This window comes from Myotis myotis, unplaced genomic scaffold (genome assembly GCF_014108235.1).
Source record: "Myotis myotis isolate mMyoMyo1 unplaced genomic scaffold, mMyoMyo1.p scaffold_m19_p_12, whole genome shotgun sequence".
Classification (NCBI taxonomy): Eukaryota; Metazoa; Chordata; class Mammalia; order Chiroptera; family Vespertilionidae; genus Myotis; species Myotis myotis.
Window position 1 is genome coordinate 27,758,499 of NW_023416316.1, and position 22,996 is coordinate 27,781,494.

Sequence of the window (22,996 nt, forward strand, 5' to 3'; positions counted from 1 at the left end):
TTAACTTGCCAAATGGCCTGAGTAGCAAAGAAATCCTATTTGCTAAGAAGACTCAGCCTGTTGTATAAAGAGGAGCCCAGCCAAGACACAAAAAGAGGGGTCCCCAGGTTCTTGGGGCCTTCCAGCAGCCTGTTCCACTTCTTTTTTTTTATTGCTTAAAGTATTGCAAAGGGTATTACATATGTGTCCTTTTTTATTTTCCCCACCCTTGACAATCCCCTCTTACTGAAGCCCAACTTGATTCCTGCCCTGGGTTGATGACACATCCTTCTATCCATTCACACAGTCTCATTCAGCAAGTGTGGGTTACTTCCTGTTATTTGTGTCAAGGGATAATTTCCAAAAAGATAAAATCATGTCTTCTACAAATATAAAATAAACACATATTAAACTCACTAATTAATGAGGGAACCAGTAAGATACTAAAATCAGTTCAAATGAGGATTTGACTTCTAGAAATGTCTATTTTCTACCAAAGTTAATTTGCAGCACTGGAAACAGGATTCATTTGTATTGTTATGGGCAGAAACATCTTGCATTATTACCAGTATTTTGAACAGAATTTCAATTTGGAAATCCTACTCTAGTTGGTGTGTGAATATTGAATTAAAGGAAAGTAAAGAGACCAGTTAGGTGATTATGATGAGAAGTGAGAGGGCCTGAATTAGGACAGTGGCTGAGGGGTTAGATAAGAGGAGATAGATTCAAGAGAGTTTAGGGTGTAGAATCTGTAGGACTTTAATGAAATGTGTCATTGGGGGGTGGGATTGGGGGTAGAGTAGAGCCAATAGTCTGGGATGACTCCGGGATGCTTCAAATGCTGAGTCTTCTCCAACACTCTTTGCATGTATCTTAGAGGACTTGGGGCCAGAATTGCAGGGAAATGTTGGGGCTAGGACAATGCTCCCTTGTTTTCCTGTTTCTGGCAGTGATAAATAAGGTTATTTTCCCCACAAATTCTTAAAGAAAAAGGTGCAGGTGAACCACATGGTCCTGTGATCTCTCCTTGTTCCTGAGGCTGCAGATGAGGAACAAGTGTAAACCTTGCCCATGTAAACTTGGACTTGATGTAAGGAGGACCAACCCAGCTTCAGAAAGCCCCTCGTGGGGCTGTCTCCAGGAATGAAACTTTATTAAAGAGGCCAGACTAGTGAAATAATTTTTAAACTTCAGACTTTAAAATTAAGGCTTGCCCTAGCTATTTTGGCTCAGTGGATAGAGCAGTGATGGCGAACCTTTTGAGCTTCTCGTGTCAGCATTTTGAAAAACCCTAACTTAACTCTGGTGCTGTGTCATATATAGAAATTTTTTGATATTTGCAACCATAGTAAAAGATTTATATTTTTGATATTTATTTTATATATTTAAATGCCATTTAACAAAGAAAAATCAACCAAAAAAATGAGTTCGCATGTCACCTCTGTCATAGGTTTGCCATCACTGGGATAGAGCGTTGGGTCCCAGGTTCGATTCTGGTCAAGGGCACGTACCTCAGTTGCAGGCTTCTCCCTGACCTGGGCCCAGGTCAGCGCGTGTGCAGGAGGCAACCAGTCAATGTGTTTCTCTCACATCAATATTTCTCTCTGTCTCTCCCTCTCTCTCTCCACTCTCTCTGAAAATCAATGGAAAAATATCCTTGGGTGAGGATTATAAATAAATTTAAAAAAAAAATAAATAAAATAAAGGCTTTCCCATTTTCATCTTGGCCTTACTGCAAATGGCCATGTTGAGTGGGAAATGGGGGTGGCGCCTGGATGTCTACCTTCTCCCACTACCTCTTCTCCTGTTCCCAGCTTGCTAGCTCTCTTTCTCCAGATTTTGAGCATGGTGGAAGGAGAAGAAATGAGGAAGGTTCTTACTCAGCTAATCGTATCACAAACTAATTTTAGTGCTTGGCAGATATCTAAAGCCAACTCTTTCTCAAGGAGCCCTTTCGGAGGTTTTTCTGAGAGTCCCTCCCTGCTGGTGCAGATTTCTCCTGTACCTAGTCACTTTAAAGAGGGTGAATTTATTCCCTTTGTGTTTTTTATCAATAGGAAAAATAGCCTTCTTAAATCATTGCTATTAGAGTGTTCACTAATAAAATCACATTTTCTAAATATAAAGGACTAGAGGCCCGGTGCACAAAAATTTGTGCACTCGGGGGGGGGGGGTCCCTCAGCCCGGCCTGTGTCCTCTCGCAGTCTGGGACCCCTCGGGAGATAACGACCTGCTGGCTTAGGCCTGCTCCCGGGTGGCAGAGGGCAGGACCAATCCCTAGGTGCAGCCCCTGGTTGGGCTCAGAGCAGCGCTGACTGGGGAGTTGGGGTGCCGCCCCCTGTCATGCACAGAGCAGGGCAGATCAGCAGGTTGCAATGCCACCCTCAGTCACGCTCAGGGTAGGGCCGATTGGGGGGTTGGGGCACCGCCCCCTTTCACACTCAAGGCAGGGTTGATGGGGAGGTTGCGGCACCACCCTGTCACGCACAGAGCAGGGTCGATCAGGGGGTTGGGGAGCTCCCCCCTGTCACGCACAGAGCAGGGCCAATCAGGGGGTTGGGGTGCTCCCCTCTATGAGGCACAGAGCAGGGCCGATCAGGGGGTTGGGGTGCTGCACCCTGTCACACACAGAGCCGCAGGGCGATCAGGGGGTTGGGGAGCTCCCCCCTATCAGGCAAAGAGCAGGGCTGATCAGGGGGTTGGGGCGCCTTTCCCTGTCACCAACAGAGCAGGGCAGATAGGGAGGTTGTGGCCCCACCCCTGTCACACACAGAGCCGCAGGGCGATCAGGGGGTTTGGGCGCTGCCCCCGTCATGCTGATCCTGGTGCCGGGAGGCCTCGCTGCTCCGCTGATCCTGGTGCTGGGAGGCATATTACCCTTTTACTATATAGGATAGAGGCCTGGTGCACGGGTGGGGGCCGGCTGGTTTGCCCTGAAGGGTGTCCTGGATCAGGGTGGGGGCCCCCACTGGGGTGCCTGGCCAGCCTGGATGAGGGGATGATGGCTGTTTGCAGCTGGTCACACACCCTTCAGGGTGGGGGTCTCCACTGGGGTGCCTGGCCAGTCTGGGTGAGGGGCTGAGGGTTGTTTTCAGGCTGGTGGGTGACTGAAGCTCCCAACCGCTCCTTTTTTTTCTTTCTTTTTTTTTTATTCTGGGCCAGCTTTAGCTCTGAGGCTTGGCTCCAGCTCTTAGGCCTCGGCTGCTGAAAGCAGGTATCTGGTTTGTTTGGGTTCTATAATCGAAACACTGTTTCAACTCCAGCTCTGAGATCCCGACTGGCTGAAAGCAGGTTTCTGGAGTTTGTTTAGATTCTATATTTGTAACAATGTTTCAAACTGCAAGCTCAGAGGCCGGCAGCGGCAGGCGGGGAACGTTGGAGTCCTCTGTCACTGAAGCAAGCAAGCCTCATGTTCGCTTCAAGCTGCCTGGCTGCCGGCCGCCATCTTGGCTGGCAGTTAATTTGCATATCGCCCTGATTAGCCAATGGGAAGGGTAGCGAAGGTATGGCTAATTACCATGTTTCTCTTTTATTAGATAGGATTATGTAACCAGCTATTTTAATAGCTTATATAAAACATTTTAAAATTTCTTTTCCTCCAGTTTCCCAGAAGTCTTCTGCTGTACTATAGCTACTCATGCATAGACTCTAAAGACTATGATTGTCAGTTAGTTGGGGTTTTTATTTGTTTTAAACTTCAATTCTCTTTAAGTAAAATCTATTAGTTTATAATGCTCACTATAGCTCATCCAAGAAAAATAAATATCTACACTCTTTTTTTAAAGGAGCTTGTAATATTTGTTCATAATATATATAAAAGTTTAATAAGAGTAAAATTATTTTCCTATGCTTATATAAAAATTTAATTTCAGAGTTGTAGAAAGTCGATTCACTTACTATCTACTTAAAAACTATTTTTTATTGTTGACAGTATTACATAGTTGGTCACTTACAACTCCTTTGAAACCTCTAGGCATTTAAAAAATCAATTTTATAGAAGTATAATCTACAATAAAATGCAGATTTTAAGTGTATAGTTTGATAAGATTTGACAAATGTATACACCCATGTAACCACCTCAAAATCAAGATATAGAAAATTTGCCTGGCAGAGTGGCTCAGTGGTTGTCAACCTATGAACCAGGAGGTCACGGTTCAATTCTCAGTTAGGGCACATGCCCAGGTGGTGGGCTCAGTCCCCAGTGTGGGGCATGCAAGAGGCAGCCAATCAATGATTCTCTCTCACCATTGGTGTTTCTATCTCTTTCTCCCTCTCTCTCTGAAATCAATAAAAATACTATCTATCTATCTATCTATCTATCTATCTATCTATCTATCTATCTATCTATCTATCTATAAATTTACCCCATGCCCATTCACAGAAAATCAACCCCACCCACAGGCAACCTTCTATCTAATTAGAAATCTGTAGGCATTTATCAGCATTATCTCATGTTTCCTTCTGCTGAGGTCTCCTCAGCCTTTCAGATGCTATCTCTGACAAGATAAAGACACTCTACTAGGTCTCTTATGTGGCTCATATCTGGTCTATGGGGAGCACCCATGTATCCCTTTGTCCTGGAAGATAGCAGGAATATTAGGCCAATCTCATCATAGCCACCCTGACTTGCTCTGCCAGAGAATAAATAGTTAATTGTTCTCTTGCTTTTTAGATTTTCCAGTTATGTCAGGTATGAGTTCTCTTGGGTCCCCCAAACGCATTAATCATATCAATCTCTCCAAGTAATTTCCTTAAAACCATCTCAACTTGAATTGAACTGGAGTGGGGGACTCAAAGCCCTCTAGCAAGTCTGTCTAAAGATCTCACTCTAATGTCTGAATTTCTGGCACTTTTCTCAAGGTGGGTGAAATGATTGCTACAATTTTTTCATTGCACATCTCTTTTTTTTGTGTGTTAATCCTCTCCTGAGGATATTTTTTTCCATTGACTTTAGATAGAGTGGAAGGGAGTGGCAGGAAGAGAGAAGGAGAGAGGGAGGGAGAGGGAGAGGGAGAGGGAGAGGGGGGGGGGAGAGAGAGAGAGAGAGATAAATCAGTTGCCTCCTGCACACGCTTGGTGCCCTGACTGGGGCTGGGGATCAAATCTGCAACCCAGGTACTTGCCATTGACTGGGAATTGAACCCACATTCCTTTGGTGCACTGAGTACACCGGCCAAGGCTCAGACCCCCCTTTTGCAACTCTTGCATGGTCATCACACCTCACTTTGGAATGTGTTGGATCCTCAGCAGAGACTGATTCAGATTTCCCAAGATTTATATAAACCACTGAGAGAGAATGCCAGTTGTTCAGGGGCTTGAGGGGAATATCATTGGTCCAAATTTTATTTGTACAAATTTCTTAAGTGGGAGACCATGAGTAACCATATTTCATAAAAAAAGGCCCTAAAGTATAACTGGAAATGAGATGCCAAAGGATAAGATTCATTTTGAAAGAACAGAGTAGAGACAAGTTTAGGACAAATAAGGTGGTAGATTTCATTCATTTACTCATTTATTGAAAAACAGCAATCTAAGTGTTAGCAGTCTCCTGGGTGATAGGTACACAAAAATGACACAAAGTTCTCGCCCTCAAGGAGATCATCATGGCCTAGCAGAGAAGTAAACCACAATTAAAATAGGCACGTGAGTGAAAATACATTCAACTCTTGGTAGTAAAAATAAGGGAAATGTACAAGGTGGTTTAGCGAATAGGAGCTTGGGTGTCAGTGAAGTCTCCCAGAGGAAGCGACCAAAACTGGGAGTGAAGAGCAGTAGACATTAGCTATGAAGGAGAGATATGTATACTAACAGGACAGAATAGAAAGGTCCAAAACATAAAGGCTTCTGAAGATAATGGAAAATTGGAGGAACTGCGTATAGTTTGGTATGGCAGAAAGGAGGGTATGAGGATGGAGAGGCAGGCAGCACCAAGGTAGGGAAGTTGTGAGGACTCACTAAAGAATTTTAAACTGGCAAATGACGTGATCTGATTTGTACTTTTGAAGGCGCATTCTCTGTGGTGTGGATAATGAATTGAAAAGAAGCAGAATCAGAGGCAGGGAGACCTGAGAGGAGGATGTTGCCATGTAATAGGCAAGGAATGATGAAAGCAATGGAACTGGAGATGAATAAGAAGGGGAAGATTTGAAGACATTTCTAAGACAGAGTAAGTGGAACTTGGTAACGGAGTGGATTGGATTAGAGGAACACAAGGGAGGAGTCCAGAAGGACTTCCAAGTTTCTGGTTTGAGGTATTTATTGGGTGGTGGTGCTATTTAGGGAAACGAGAAAAATAGGCAGAGAAGCAGATTTCAATTCTTTCATTTGTTCATTCATTCAACAGACATTTATTAAAGGCCCATTACATGCTATGAATAGACAAGTAAATAAATGATTAAAATGCCCTGTGAAAAGTGTCAATGATAGAGGTATGCACAGGGGAGCACTGAATAAATAGGATAGGCATATAAATCACATTGAAGACTTAGGGGAAGCCCTTGGAGGAAACAATGCCTAATCTGAGCTTCTTAAAAAGAACTGAGGTGAAATTCAGAGAACATAAAATTAACCATTTTAAAGTATACAACTCAGTGGCATTTAGTACAAAGTGTTGTTCAACCACCGCCTCTATCTAATTCCAACTATTTTGAGTTTTGAAGGGTGACTAGGAGTTTGCTAGATGAAGAAGGGGGCGAAGAAAAGCATTTTGGGATATGAGAACAGCATGATTGATGACACGAAGGACAAAAATAGAATGCAGAAGGGGGAGTAGTGAAAGACAAGGCTAAAGAGGGCCCAATAATAAAATGTCCAAATTTTAACTTGATCCAGAAGACCTGGGAAGCCCTCAACAGATGCAAGGCTGGGGTTTGACATGATCAAGTTTGCCTTTCAGACAGATTACTCTGGGGATGCTCTGGATAGGAGAAAGCCAGGAAGATGGGTTGAGAGAGTTTATGTAGCAATCCAGGTGAGAGATGATTAAAGTCTGAACAAGGGCAATGGTAGTAATAATGGAGGGAACTGACAACAAGACATAGTAAAGATGCAGAATTCACACGACCTCATGACTTATTAGACATCAGACTAGGCAGGGGTCCTCAAATTTTTTAAACAGGGGGCCAGTTCACTGTCCCTCAGACCGTTGGAGGGCCGAACTATAGTTTAAAAAAAAACTATGAACAAATTCCTATGCACACTACACATATCTTATTTTGAAGTAAAAAAACAAAACGGGAACAAACACAATATTTGTATTTGCATGTGGCCCGCAGGCCGTAGTTTGAGGACCCCTGGACTAGTGGAAGGCTATAGGATGATTCCCATTATTCTGCCTTGGGTGACTGGAATGATGGCGGTAGCATCCTGGGATGAAATCTTGGGGGGAAATGGTAATTACAGGTTGGTGGGTTGAGTGTGAGTTTCCTGAGATTCAACTACATGAAGGGTTTCAGAGTCAGTTTAGTAAATGGATCTGGATTTCAGAAGAGAGATCTTGGATCGAGAGAGAATTGAGAATCTTTTTGTTGGTAAATGTATCATGAGTTTGGATAAAATCACTCAGGAAAAGTGTACAGAGAAGGATGAGCAGGGAACCTAGTGCTGAGCTTTGGGAATCAACGTTTAAGGTGTGCTAAGAGGATAGAGCTATATGGTTAAATATTGTGGTCATACTAAGGTCAAGAAAGAGTTTAGCAGCAGGGGGCAGAAGAGTGGCATGGAGTTTTAAAAAGGAGAGAAAAAGGGGGAAAGGGAAATGCTGGTTTAATTTGAAGGGGGAGGGTGGTGGGGTCTGTGGCTTAGTGATATTGCTTGGACTATGTATTGTCCCTGGGGCCCCAACAGACCATACAAATCTCTCCACTCCAAAATAAGCAATTTATTGCTCCACCAACATTTTTACAATTTCCCAAGTAAATACAATTTCTTCTCAAAATAATTTTATGGAATAAAGACAAATGTTCACCAATTATGGCTACACCCCCTCAAGAAAAGATTTAATCCTCTGCAATTTCTTCCTCCCAATTCTGAGGCCCAAAAAGATATCAGTTTTTGGGTCAAAGGCATCAAAGAGAGAAGAAGGCAAAATTTTGAGCTGTCTTTAAGGCAAGAACCACTTCTTTTCTTTTGGTCCAGATACTCTCCTTCAGCTTCTTATGACCATTATTTTCACAGATGTCTCCTCCTTTTGCAACCCAAGGCCAATAAAAGACTCTTCCTAAATCCCCTAGACAAACCTGAGCAGGGTGCCTGAATGGGACTGTTTGTGTGGGGCTCTAGCAAGATTAATGGTTGTTCTGAGTATGGAAAACAGGACCCCGAGTCAGGTTCTTAGGTTCTGGTTTTTTTTCCCCTTCCTCACACTGCCCCTTTTTGCCCACTACTTCCACATTTGCTTGTCTGGACTAAAACTTAGAAGAGTTGATAGAAGGGAGGCCTAAAGTCACTTTTTTCTTGAAATGCTGCAACTCTGATGGATATCTGGGAGCTCTTTCTTTCCTTTCTTTGCCTTACCTGGGCACCGCCTGCTAGGGGATGAAGAGGCTGAGCCCTGGAGTGAGAGTGGAAGCAGGTTTCTGCTGCTTTCCCAGGGTAACTAAGCCCTCCTTACTAAGTTAGGTGAAAACAAGGGAGGAAGAACAGTGACTGATTCCTTTGGGGTTTCCCTAAAGCTCTCTACTTTTTATGAGTAATGCTTTTCCTGGGCCACTTGGACTTCATAAACATGCCAGAAGTGATGAGGGGCCCAAAGCCCTGTTTATGGGAGAACGCGTAGGCAGAACGTCGAGAGCTTGTCATTTTCAGTTTACTCCGGACTGGGTATGTCAGTGGATGTCTCAAGCCATGAATTGTGTCAAAAACCTATAGCCAGAGCAGGGGGACAGGGTTTTTATCCACAGAGGCAAAGGCAAAGAGGGTCATGAATTGAATGATATCTCAGTAGATTCCCCGTTTCACTCACCTTATCCACACTTAAGGGCCATAATAGTGGTTTGAGAAACTGGTACCCAAGGGCTGGCAACACACAGAGGACCACGCTGAGGACAATACTCAGCCACAGTTGTGGCACAGTCAGAGTGTTCTTTGCCACACCTGCAAACAATGAGCCAGGAGGGGAAAGGCTGAACCAGAGCATAGAGGAAGGGGCTGTCAGCCAGAACTATCTAAGTTCTAGCCTCTGCAGTCCAAAGAAGGAAGTTATTGATTTGGAGACAGTTTAGTCTCCTCAGAAATAATATAAATGCCAAAGAATTGCAGTGAGGTCCTTTTTACAGCCAAAGTCACTGTGAATCCACATGCCTTTGTCTCCCTCTAAAGGCTGGGCAGAACAGGAGAGTTGGAGGTAGGTTATAGGAATCATAGAGCGTTGGACTGGACACAAAAGTGGGATAGAGGACTTTTTTGCGGGGGGGGGGGGGTGAATGGCTTGATAGAAGTGGGAGCCAGCTACATCTACATATATACTCTCCCTGTCCTCATCAGAGTGAAGAGGAAAGAAGGGAAATTAATATGGGAGACAATAAGGCAGGATGCCACAGTGAAAAGAATACTGGACTGGGAACCAGGAGACCTAGATTTGAGTCATTTAAAATTTAAAAACCTTCAGTCTCTAAAATGGTGCTAATAATTCTTGCTCTGACTACCTCAGAGGATGCTTGTAAAGATCAAATTAGATAAGAAATTAAAAATGTCTTAAAACTCTATAAGGTAAAATATTTCCTCTAGCTAGATTCTGAGTCCTTTTAGGGCAACGGCCATGTCTTGTTCCTATATCTCCATGGAGCCTAGCACATAGTAATAGCTTCTCAGTAAACATTTATTAACCTCCCCCCTCCCCTTGCCACAAACTGGATAGAGCCTTACCTAGGAATTGGAAGATATTGGGTAATATTACGCACAAGCCATCATCACTGTACAGGAAGAGTAAGATGCAAAAGTAGAAACCCAGGCTACCCCAGGTGAATAAGTGGTTTATCATCGTCCAGTAGGTTGTCTCCAGGGCAATCTGAAAAACACCCTCTTATGTGCAATATTCTATAACCTGGGACCTATCAGCCACTTCCATTCTCCAATTCTATAATAGAGGATTCTCCCTTCCCACCTTCCCTCCTTGCTTCCCTCCCTCTCTTCCAGACAGTCTCCCCATCCAATGCCCTTACCCCCACCACTACCGTCCACACCTGCATTGTGACCACCCAAAGCAAGGAGGTCTGCACTATCAGGGAGAAGGATTGGTAGTCAGAGATTTCCTTCCCATCACTGCGCACTGAGTTGAAAATGGTACCCATAGGTATAAAGAACAGCACGAAGGAACTGTAGATCCCATGTACTAAACACTTCAAAAATTCCTTCTTGTTGAAATAGAGGTTGAGTTGGCCTGGCTCATACAGCTCTGGGAAGCGTAGGCTCCATGTTTCATTCACATCCTGGAAACACCAGAAGGTAAGGAGGAAGGCTCAGGAAGGTCCCATCTCCATCAGAGTAGAGGCTTCTCCCCACACTGAATCTGCTGCCAGCTGCGTAGGAGCTTCCTCATGGATTACTTGAGAAGTGGGACCAGAGGACAGATCAGTGACTACAGACACTGCTTGAAGTCCTACTCTCTAGGCAAGGATCTAGGTGGTGGAAGAAAGCTAGGAGAAGGTCAAGATGGTGGGAAGGACCTAGAGCAGTGATGGCGAACCTTTTGAGCTCGGCGTGTCAGCATTTTGAAAAACCCTAACCTAACTCTGGTGCTGTGTCACATATAGAAATTGTTTGATATCTGCAACCATAGTAAAACAAAGACTTACATTTTTGATATTTATTTTATATATTTAAATGCCATTTAACAAAGAAAAATCAACCAAAAAAATGAGTTCGTGTGTCACCTCTGACAAGCATGTCATAGGTTCGCCATCACTGACCTAGAAGCACTGAGGACTGGGGACTTTAAGAAAGGAGACAATTAGGATTGGGATAGCTGGAAGGGAGGATTGGATCTTGGGGTGGGGGAGGCAGTTGGGATACGAGTCCCCAGTTTTAAGTGTTCCAGTGGGAGGAGAGGGGGAAGCCAACGGGGACCAGAGAGTTGATTGGAGGTATCCATGTTCTGTGATGCCTCTCACCTTTCCATGGCTACTGGTGACTCAGGTAAGAGGATTCTCTACATGGATGACATTGGATCATCCTCTTCTCCTAAATCTGAAACTCTGGGTAACAAAGCTTGGGGCTTGTTTTGAGAGGTTGTGGATCCCTAAATTAGACCACTGGAGCTAGTTAGGACTGCTGAGTGACCCAACTCATTCCTCTTGCTGCTCTGAGGCTGGCAGCTACGTCATGGAGAATTTTCCTTCCTACCCTGCTGGAGAACCATGCTCCCATGATGTCCTCTTTCAGCTACTTTATTTCTCTTTGGAGACTCCTTTTCTATTCCATGTGCCCAGGACTGGAGGATGAGGTAGAAGAAGAGAGAGAAGTAGGGTACCAGGACCTCCAATGCCCAGGATATTTCTGACAGGGACAGATGGCTCCCTTGGGCTGACTTCCTATAATTCAAAGGTATCATACCCATACTTCCATGCTTAGCTTTCAAGAACCCTCATCTAGGCCTCCCTGCATTGGTTTATCTCCTTATCTCTGTATGGGTCTCTCCTCTCTTAAAGTCCCTTGCTTTACCTAGTCCTGCCCCAATGACTCTATTTCCTTTCACTACTTTGGTACATACTCAAATTATTGTACAGCACAATTTCCATGTTACTCTCTACAAAGATAAAATGAACACAAGAAAGCTTGGATTTCTAAAACTGATGATTAATCTATGTGGAGGAGGATTCTCTACCCCATGATACCTCTCCAGTGATGAGCCCCCTTCCTTGCTCTGGAAATTATTCCATTTACACTTGACTTTGTAGAGCCCAGCTCTTTCTGTCCTCCTCACTCTTGGGAATATTCCTCAAGGGCCCAGGGGCTTCATCTCTGACTAAAGGCTTGCTGCTAGTCTTACCTGGTCAAATAGACTCAAGCCCAAGACAGGGAGGCAGGTGTAGACCAGGTTGTAGAAAGTGATAAACCAGGTATCATAAACTGTCTGGAAGGATACCAAGGAGATTTCTTAGATTCTACTCTTCTCCAAAGTCCCAGCTCCACCTCCCAGGTCACAGGCAGCCCTTACTCGCCACCCCTCCCCCCCAATTATCCATCACTACACTAATTTAGAGTAGGATTTGAATTTCAGAAATCTGAGATGGCTGACTCCAGTCTCTATTGGTCCTACTCTACCTAGAACTCTGGCTACCAGACTGAGGCAAGGCTATATCAAGCTTGTTTGTGGCCAACCTTATGAGGTTGATTTGGACCAACCCTACCATGACCTGCACTGCCTCCTCCCTGCACAGAAAGGATACAGAGGGTGCTAGGGAATGCTAGTTATACCCCTCAGGAATGTAAACCTTTGGGCTTTTTTCTTTATCTGCTTTATGGCATTCAGTAGCTTCTATAACACTGGACACTTTCTAACATTGGCAAGCAGGATAACCTACTGCTAGGTGCTCCATCCTAGGGCCTAGAGAGGGCTCCTTTCCTTACTAGCCACAAGAGGTCAGCAGCAACACATACATGCACATACCTACACCTCCCACAAACCAGACTTGCTTTGTTAAACACTGCAGGTACACAAGTCTACTACTGTCTGCTGACTAGTCCTTTTCTCCTGGAGCCTAAGGCAACAGAGGTAGTAGGGATCTCCCAAGAGAATTGTTCCGGAGGTTGTTTCTCTTGGGAATCTTTGAGAGACTCCTGAGTAGAAATGCCAGGAGTAGATGGTGCCTAGCAACAGGCAAAACTACAAGCCCTTGCACATCCACTCCCTTAACTATTAACCCCTGGAGATGACATCAACCTTCAGCTGTGTTTCAGTTTCAGAGCCAGAAAAGTAGCAAAACCAGATGCTATGGCTGACATCAGGACCAGCTGCATGACTAATGACCCCCCTCTGCTCTGGTGATGACCAATCAGTGGAGACCATGACGCTGAGGAGACACACCTGGAAAGCTGGTGAATCCACCTCCAGATAAAAGCCCTCAGGATGGAGGACCCAGTGGGGCTCTCTCTCTGGAGCACACCCAAGCCCTGCCCCTCCCCTCTCCCCCCAGGTGCTCCAAGAGCCCTTCTTTTGTCTCTATAACTTGATCCTGAACACATTTCTTCTACGGCTCACTACTGCTACCTCTGAGATGTTCCAAATAAACTGTCTCTTATAGTTTTAAAAAAATCATTAGAACAAAAATAGTGTGTGGGTTTTTTTGGATTTTTTTTGAGGGGGTTCTGGGGTTGGGGAAGGAGAAATAAAGGGAAGCTGTGTTTCCAAGTATGGCTATAGGTAAACACCATAACCAGCCTGCTGGCAAGACCCAGGGGCCTCTTGAGGCTTAGCCTGTTCCATAAAGATTACTTTGAATGCTTAAAAAAATAGGAAGGAAGAAAGAAAAAACTCCCATTACATATGTTTGGAAACTCTAGGTCTCTGTCAGGAAAAAGTTGAAAATATCTTATGGTAGAATTCTGAAGGTAGGAGTCAAGGCCAAATCAGAGCCAGGCCAGATAAATTAGGGCTTAGAAATCTAAGGTTAAGTGTAGGGTTCGGAGATGGGATGGGCATGGGTGAGGAGCTTTACAGATGGATGGCAGCATGTCAGACATTTGGTCTCTGGAGGAGAAAATGTCTGAGCTGGCTGAAGTGGGGATGACAGAGCAGACCCAGTTTACCAAAGTGGGGAATACCACCTGACCTCCTACCTGTGCCGAGAACCCGTTGTAGAAGGAATACCAGAAGTGCAGCAGAGTGAAGGCAAAGTTTTTGTAAAAGAAGTAGCTAAGAAACTTGCACATGCGATTATAGGACCAGCGGCCATGGACCAAGAGTAGACGCTGGAGATAGTGGAACTGGCAGAAGGTGAAGTCGCTGTTGAGCACCGCCTGCATTCCCTCCTGGCCACTGATACCGACCCCAATGTGGGCAGCTGCAAAAGAAACCCCAGAAGCTTCTCAGTCACAGAAGTTGAAAGTGTAAAAGGAAGGCTGAGGTCGTGTTGTACAAATCCCTTATTTTACATTTGGAAAACAGTTAGACCCAGCTCAAAATGGCATTCAGTGGAGCCTTTTCTCCTTAGTGGACTGCCCCACAAGTCAGAAAACAGCTCCTTCATCTGCACTGTTTTGGATGCTGCTGCTCAAGAATGCCTGTCATGCCTAGTTTTAGAAATGGTCTTGAATGGTTTTTGCACCTACTATAGCCATCCGGGCTCTGTCTTACTGTACAGATGTTGAGGTCAACATTTCTTCATATCTCCTGAAGCCACTTAAATCAATTAGAAATGCAGGATGGATGCCAATCTAACACAATATTTAATTATCTGAATTTATCTAAGCAGCTAAAATCCAACTGTTGGGAGGAATAAGTGATCTATTACTTTGTTACTGTTCTTCAGGAAGTCTAAGGTGACTTTTTCTGGATAAAGAAGATAACATGGAAGTTCCTAAAACTTTTTAATTAGTCTGCTGTAGTGTAGGTCAAATTCATTGATTTTTCTGGCACAAAACTATTGCATTGCTTAATGGATAATTAAAAACTCTAAGGTCCTAAAAAACAGATACATTCTAGACACTGGGGGAGAGAGAAAGAACACTTCCTAGTGGAGTATCTGCTAATGTTTCCTGTATGGAGGGAGGCTGGACTGGAGTACCTCAAGATGTTGTCCATATTGCACAGAACTACAAGCTGCTGGAGGCTAACATTCAGCTGAAACTAAAACCAGTTTCAGCCATCTGTTTCTATTGGTCCAAAGTATCAGTGAGTCTGCTATTCTCTTCCAGCCAAAGGAGTCAGGGCAAGCTCTCTAGAACACTGCCTTAGGGTGGAAAAGATCCCTGCATTGGGCCTCACAGTTAATTCCATGGTTGGGTGGCCTGTCTTCAGCCTAACTTTGCTCAGGCCTAAAGCCTTCAAAAAAGGAACAGATTATGACTTCTGTCCAGGGGTCCTTTCTGTGGGCTTTGATGCCATCTCAGAAAAATAGTGTGGTAGTAGCACAGCCTGTTTTGTGTATATATGCATGGTTTCTCGTGGGAGCTGTGTGTATCTATATGTGTATAAGTGTTAAGGAAATGAATCTAAATGTGCATACATACCTCTGGGTATGGGCTGATGTATATATGTGTAAATAAATGGGAATGCAGGTATAGAGGAGCATGAATGTAGTTGAAAAACAGTACCAATGTACAATATATATGATATACAGGAGTATAAGCCAGTAACACAGTGTCACCCAGATCAGTTTTGCCAATAGAGGAAGGAAAGGGCAAGCCTGGGGGCTCACATGCCTTTGATCATGCTGACGTCATTGGCCCCATCCCCGATGGCCAGTGTCACCACCTTCTTGTACTTCTTCACCAGCTCCACCACCTGGGCCTTCTGAAGGGGTGTCATCCGGCAGCAGATCACCCCCTTGCACATGCATGCTGCTCGCAGCAGTTCCAACTCCAGGTTCCCTTCTAGAGCACAGGCCTGCAGCACCAGGGCACACACACATTTCAGGCTGCCCAAAAAGGTTCTCAGGACAGGACCTTCCTAGGACCCTCCCCTCCCCTCCATACTCTCCTGTACTACAGAGAGAGGTCAGGCACACCTGTTTCCAAGGTGCTCTACTCCCAAGGGTTCTAGGCACCCTCACATCTGACCCAGCCTCCAGCAGGAAACCAGTCAGGGTCTCACTGGGTCTCATCAGTTGACTGGGCTATAAAGCCAAATTTCTTTTTGGAGGACCTGGTTCTGCTCACTTCCCCCATCCCGCTAAGTGACAGGCCACATCAGTAGTAAAGAATTTGGATAAGGAAGGAATGTGCTCTTGGCTTTCCCCCCCTCATTATTCCTGCCCAGAGAAGGCTTGAGAAAGGTGCTTGTCAGGCAAGGGCACCTGAAAGGAGGGGGAATGGGGTGACGCGTGGGTCTTGAAATTTCCCTGAAGTGGGCTGGTCCTAGGAAACAAGTCCCCTGGGGGAAGAGAACAGATCTATAGCTCTGTGTTGCCCACCAGACTGTAGCCATGGATGACCAAGCCATAGTTGCCACTGGGCTCCTCCTCAGGTATCCTGAAGGGCATTTTGGGCTTCGTGGCAAGGTAACTGTTTATTGGGTCTGAATCCAGTAGAGACTCAGGTTTCATCCTGTACAATGCTGACCTGAAAACCAAGAGGAGTGGTCAGTGTCTGACCTGAAGCCCCAGAACTTAGGAAGGAAAATGTGCCCCAGAGTGAAAGTGGGCAAGATGGACATAGAACCTCTGAAAAGCACCAGCCAGGACATCCGACTTGAGACCTGCCACTGCCTTAGGTCCCTGACCATTCACACACCACACTTCACCTCCCCACCCTACTCCCACACTTCAGCCTCTTGAACCCTATGCTTGTTCACAAAATTCTCTCAAACACTTTAGGTTTTTTGTTTTTCCCTTCCTCCATTCCTCTTCTATTCCTTCTGGTAGTGTGGGGGTCATATTGGGTGAGGAGGTGGGTGGGAACTCTTGGGAACTCCAGGGACAGGCTGTGGCAGCTCTCTGATCTATACCTGAGTTCTTTTTCAACAGTCTCATCATCCTTGCCTTCCACGAAAAGCAGCCCATCCATATCACCCTCAAATAGGTTAGAGGCATAGGCAATGTTCACAGCAGTCTCTGCAGGGAAGGGGGAACACAGGTCACACTTTCACTAGAACAGGGTGTTTTCAAGTATACAGTTGCACAGACACTAACAGTGGGCTACAGAGCCCATTTGTCCACATTTGCCATGGATGCAAAGTGCATTTTTCACGAGTCAGCGGAGACCATACTCAAACATACACAGAAGGCTGTCTACTTTAGGTAGAGACTTTGAGTTACTTATTGATAACTAGAATTATTCTGGCTTAGCCTTTTCTACAAAGCCTTCCCGTTTCTTAAAGCAATTGCAGTTTATATCCACTTCTCCAGGCAATCAGGATACAGAACTGTGCACATTTCTATGCTGGATTTTATGAGAGACTGAGATATTTAGGCTGTAGTCTTTCCTTTACATCAAGAAATCTGAAATTCAGAATAAATTCATACTAAAGAAAAAAATTAAGTCCTGAACCCTGGCTGAAGTGGTATTAATAGTCAGAGGAGAGTTGCAATTGTCAGAAAAACTTTCTTGGAGAAAGGCTTTGAGGATGAATAAGACTTGTCTACGGGAAGAAAAACATTTCAAATGGGGAAACAATTCCAACAGAGGCGCTAGAGGAAAATTCGTTTGTTTTGGGACATATTGGAGATGATGGTCGCATTAGGATGGAGATTAAGGATGTGTAGGCAACAGATTATCAAGGTCTGCAGGGCCAGACAGTGGAGTCCAACTACCATGTCGAGCCACTGTAGGGACATGAGCAGAGGAGTAACATCATAAAAGTAGAATGTTTTAGGTTGTTTGTAGGTTATACTAAAATGAGTAAGGGCAAGAAACAGAGACCAGTTCAGAAGTTTTTGCAGAAGTTCAGCCAGCAGGGGACAAAGGCCGAACTAGGGTGGTGATAAAGCCAAGAGGATTTTCAGAGGAACTGATGAGACATGGTGAGAGAATGAATCTTTGGAACAACAGAGAGGGTATAGTCAAAGACAACTCCAGAATTTTTAGCTTGTGAGCTCCTGGATGACAGACAGCTGTGTCCTCTGCCTAATACAGCAACTAGCATAAAGTATGTAGTTAGCAAATTGTATGTAAGACTGGAATTGTCCTAATAGACTTGACCTGGGTTATAAGGTATTTCAAATAAATGAATAAGAAAAAAACAACAGGAAGAAATGGCTAAGGTGGATAGGGGACATGATTGGTCAGGTGAGGTACTCCCCTTTACCTTGCTTATCTCCAGTTAAAACCCAGATTTTAATTTTGGCTTTGTTCAGCGTTTTGATGGTCTGAGGTACTTCATCTTGCAGCTTATCTTCTATGGCTGTGGCCCCTAAGAGCTTCGAGCAGAGATAGCAACGAGTGAAGAAAAAGGAGAGTCACAGCATTTAGTGGTACCCAACAGTTCAGTGGGCACTTCAGCATCCTCTGTAGTGAGCTGGCCCTGTCCTGGCATGAGGAACCCAATACTACAAAACTCAGCACACTCCACCTCTCAACAGAGGTAGCTTTTCAACCACATGCTGAAATCAAATTCGGAAACACAGCACATCAGGGACCAAAGAGGGAAAAGACTTGCCCAAGTCATACATGCTGTGTGCCACTTCTAAGCCATTTGTTTCTCAACAGACTTTCACTTCTCCCTGGATTCAAACATGCTTCCAGGATATTCTGAATTAGCTTGGATTCAGCCTCCAGTCTCCAGAGAGAGCTTGAGCGATTGCTTTGCGGGCAGACACTCTCACAGCCCTTGCTCAGTTGGCTGACCGCCATCCCCCCTTGTCTGCCCCTGGCTTCCTCCCACTAACCATCAAGTCTTTTTCGACCTCTTCATAGATACTTGATATTTTACTTTCCCGATCCTCCAAACTAAAGCAGATTTCACTGTGTTTCCTGAACCAGGCGCGGAAGAACGACTTGTCCAGCTCTCGGTAGGCCACCATAAGGGTGCGCAGGCCTTCACTGGCAAATTCCTGGAAGACACGTATGTGCATTGAGTGGACCTGGGCTGGGTTAGGGCTAAGTCCAGGAGCGGCAGACTGACTCCACAGGCCCCGTCTGTCTGCAAAATAGGGTTTAATGGTTAGTACCATGGGGCAAGTACCTACCCTACCAGAAAGCAACTGCTGAGCTTTCTCAGCAAAATGTCTTAGGGATTGGGCCAGCAGTACTAGTAGGGGGTAAAGTTTGAGAATACTGATAGAAAGTTTTAGCTTCTATCTGTAATTAGCTAGTTTGCCGTGTGACCATAGGAAAAACCAAGCCTCCTAGATTTATTTCTTGTAAAATTCAGCCCCTACAGAGAAGTTAATGATGTCTATAATATGAAATGGAGTAAAAAGAAAAAAGTTGTTATAAAAAAAAAAAGGTATTTCTATTTTTGACAAGCATACATTCATTTTATTTTCCTGTCTCTGACTTCCTTCATCAAGTATTCAATAAACATCTCATAATAGCACACATATTACGTATTTGTCTATAACTGGTTGACTCAGCAGTGTTAGTGAGGCCACTGCTGAAGTGTTTTCTGGGTGAAATAGCATCTTTTTGCTCCATGGCAACTGAGATATATCCTAACCATAGCTTGCTGTCTTGCAGAAGTATCCTCCTGGTCACAAGGAGGGCTGGGTGAGAATGTGGGTGGTTTAGGGTAGAACTCAACTGAGGGTGGGTCAGAAGCAGATTTTGTGTATTGGGAATTGCACACGAATAACAATTCTACATGATCACTGTTACAGTGAGCTTCAAAACAATTCACTTTTGCATTATAAGAGCAAAGAGAAATAGAATTTATCATCTTGATATTTTGCTCTTAGTTCTCTGTGTAGCTCCGTAGTGCTTGATGTTAGCTATCAGGTGAAATTAACATAAGGCAGTATATGTAAGGAATGCCATCTTGTAAACCTCTGTACTGTTGGCAGGTGAAGCTATGAAACAGAAGTCTGAGAGAAGATCTTAGAAACTTCTTAACAAGGAAAAAATATGGCAGAAACTGATTTTGCATAGGATACTGAGAACAGGAGTTGGCAAGCTTAACAATACACTGACAGATTATTTTTTTAAGATATGTATTTTTTATTGATTTCAGAGAAAAAGGGAGGGAGGGAGGGAGGAACATCTATGATGAGAGAGAATCATTGATCAGCTGCCTCTTGTACACGCCCCACCGGGGATCAAGCCCACAACCTGGGCATGTGCCCTTGACCGAAATTGAATCCAGGACACTTCAGTCCACAGGCCAATGCTCTATCCACTGAGCCAAAATGGCTAGGGCCACTGACAGATTAACCCTTCAACAAATAATTTAGCAGCCCATGTCAATGTCAACAGTATTTCTTATTATCTCTTCTGTTTTACTTTCCTCTTCTGGTGGGCAAACGAGGGCTCTGGGGCAAAATCCTGACTGCCACTTATTTTTGTATGGCCTGTTTGCTGATCCCTGTCCTAGAGGTCCTAGAACTATGCTTCTGCATGTGTATGTTTTTGCAGCTTAACTCATAGGTTTATCTTCAGTGGTTAATAGATTGTAATGTAGTCAGGCTCCACTATGGATTGCTGTTAGGTTGGTATAGGAAACAGGTCAAAAGATCTGAAACCATTTTATGACCCCCTCTGAAGAAGATAACCTAATTCATGTGTTCTGGAAGGTTGAAAGATAAGAGTTTTCAGACAAGCCCATAAAAAATACTGTGGCCTCTTGGAACCAGTGTAAGACATAAGAACCATCCTGTGTGGGATACTTAGCCAACTTTTATTTTTTTAAATATGTTTTTTATTGATTTTTAGAGCAAGAGGGAAAGGAGAGGGAAACAGAGATAGAAACATTGATGAGAGAGAAACATCATTGATGGGCTGCCTTCTGCACGCCCCCTGACTAGGAATTGAACCAGTGGCTTCTTGGTTCATGAGTCGATGCTCAACCACTGAGCCACATCAGCTGGGCTTAACCAACTTTAAAAACACTTGAGATATAATGTAGATAACATAAAACTCAGTCTTTTGAATAATACAATTCAAGTTTTTTTTTTTTTTAAAAACTTATCCATAAAGTTGTACAACCATCATTAGCATCTAACTCCAGAACATTTTCATCACCCCCGAAAGAAACCCCATTAGCATCATTCTCATTCCCTTCTCTCCAAAACCTGGCAACCACTAATCTACTTTCTGTCTCTACACATTGCCTATTCTGCACATTTTATATAAATGAAATCATACAACATGTGGCCTTTTGTGACTGGCTTCTTGCACCATGCTTTCAAGGTTCATTCACATTGTAGCATGTATGAGTATGTCATCCCCGCCCCCCCCCCTTTTTATTAAATCCTCATATGAGGACATATATATTGATTTTAGAGGGAGAGGAAGGAAGAGAGAAACAATGTAAGAGAAACATCAATTGGTTGCCTCCTGTATGTACCCTGACCAGGGATCAAACCTGCAACATTTCGGTGAATGGAACAATGCCCCAGTGGAGAGTCACAATGGCCAGGGCTATGTCATTTCTTTTTGTGCCTAAATAATTCATGGTATGGATACATCACATTTTGTTTATCCACTCATCCACTGATGGGCATTTGGGTTGTTTCTACTTTTTTGCTATTGTGAATAATGCTGCTATGAACATCTGTGTATAAGTTTCTGTTTGGATGTATATATATATATATATATTTTTTGGATGTATATTTTTATTTCTCTTGGAAGTATGCCTAGCAGTGGAATTGCTGGATCATATAATAACCCAACACCTAATATTATCAAGAACTTCCAGACTGTTTTCCAAAATGGCTCCATTATTTTATATTCCCATAAGCAATGTGTGAAGGTTAAAATTTCTCTATGTTCTTGTCAATATTTATTGTTGTCTGGTCATCTTTGTTATTTCACCTACCCCAGTGATGGTTTTGATTTGCATTTTTTTATGGCTAATGACACTAAATATCTTTCATGTGCTTATTGGCCATTTTTTCTGACTTCTGACTATGTGTTAATATAGAGTCAAGCCAAAATGGCTTAAATAGCATTTTCTCTAATATATTGCCTTTTTAAAATACTTTTTCCTGATTTACCTCTTCCTCATCCCATTCCCTCTCCTATTCCCCCAACCCTCTATATATCCAGGTAGAAGGGTAGAAACCCCAGAGAATATGGATCTAGTTTTCCTTTCTAGTGCCAGCACACTGGAGCCACTCTCTGATATATCTCAAATCCAAGAGGGTGGATGTGGAGTGGGGTAGGTAGAGGGGAGGTAGCCTTGGGGATTCTAATTCTGTAGTCAACAGAGGATGGTATCAAACAGTCCTAAACAGCTCAGGCCTAGTGCTTTCTGCTCCATATCCTAAAAACAATCAGATCTCATCATGGCTGGTGGGATGGGGCCTCCCACACCAGCAGACCTATTCTGAAGCAAATTCCAGGTCTGACCATGAGACCTCCAAAGCCAGGAATTAGAACTATTCTGATTGTGGTAAGTGGTCCCACCGACATAATCTTGTTATGCTCCTGGGATCCTGTGCCATCCATCTCCTTGACATGTGGTCAGTGAGAATCCCACAGATTGAGGTAGTTTTTATTCTTCCATCAATTAAAGAGACACAGACACTAATATACACCCATACAGAAACACAACAGAGGGACACATGTGGATACATATCCAGGTACACAGAACCACCCTCAGCTTCCCTCCCCTACAACCTACACACTTACATCTAAATGTTCCATGGTCACATCTTTGAGGGGTGTACAGGATGGAAGCAGCAGCTGACAAAGGATGGTGTCTGCTCCCTTGCAGAACAACATTATCCGATCTTCAGGTGTCTTCACTAAGAATAAGCAAATCAAGCAAAGTAACCATATAGGCCCACTGTGAGAAGAACTTGTCTGGGCCACTGAGGGATAGCAGGATAAGTGATGTGGTGAAGGCTGGTGAGGATGAGAGAGCACTTGATGGAACCAGTTCTTCCATGGGTTAAATATCACCTGTGGAAGACTGATGCAGATGCACATTTAGCTTCCCAAGTCTGAGTTCCATACTAAGGCTCACACCTAGTAATGACCAAGGATGAAGAATGACCCAAACTAATTGAGCAAAAGACAGTATAAATTTCCCCTATATTTTTGCCCCCACCTCTTACTCCAAGTCCAGACTTTATGGATTTATTCTCTGTTTTTATCTTAGTTTTTAAGGTTTTTTTTACAAGGCATTACTCAGGAACACTAAAGAAGGGCCCTTGTACATGGTAGCAAGCCCCCTTTGTGTTTAAATATAAAGATATGTAACAGAGAAAGTGGAAATGGCTGTGCCTTAGTATTTGAGGCATGGTACCTGTGAGAAGGCATGTGG

General features: G+C 43.9%; 1 protein-coding gene across 1 annotated transcript in view; it reads right to left on the bottom strand.

Annotated features, from left to right (window-relative positions):
* Nucleotides 1-7,853: 7,853 nt before the first annotated feature.
* The window catches only part of LOC118667350 (phospholipid-transporting ATPase FetA-like), an 80,338-nt gene continuing 65,195 nt past the window's right edge, over nucleotides 7,854-22,996 (bottom strand). The window contains exons 18-29 of the mRNA XM_036330467.1: nucleotides 22,360-22,475; nucleotides 18,462-18,626; nucleotides 17,882-17,993; nucleotides 16,583-16,688; nucleotides 16,050-16,197; nucleotides 15,340-15,523; nucleotides 13,756-13,979; nucleotides 11,966-12,049; nucleotides 10,161-10,406; nucleotides 9,844-9,985; nucleotides 8,942-9,072; nucleotides 7,854-8,841 (exon numbers count right to left, since the gene is read on the bottom strand). Coding sequence (XP_036186360.1) covers nucleotides 8,656-8,841; nucleotides 8,942-9,072; nucleotides 9,844-9,985; nucleotides 10,161-10,406; nucleotides 11,966-12,049; nucleotides 13,756-13,979; nucleotides 15,340-15,523; nucleotides 16,050-16,197; nucleotides 16,583-16,688; nucleotides 17,882-17,993; nucleotides 18,462-18,626; nucleotides 22,360-22,475 — 1,844 coding nt within the window. The 3' untranslated portion in view covers nucleotides 7,854-8,655. The remainder of the gene's footprint in view (nucleotides 8,842-8,941; nucleotides 9,073-9,843; nucleotides 9,986-10,160; nucleotides 10,407-11,965; nucleotides 12,050-13,755; nucleotides 13,980-15,339; nucleotides 15,524-16,049; nucleotides 16,198-16,582; nucleotides 16,689-17,881; nucleotides 17,994-18,461; nucleotides 18,627-22,359; nucleotides 22,476-22,996) is intronic.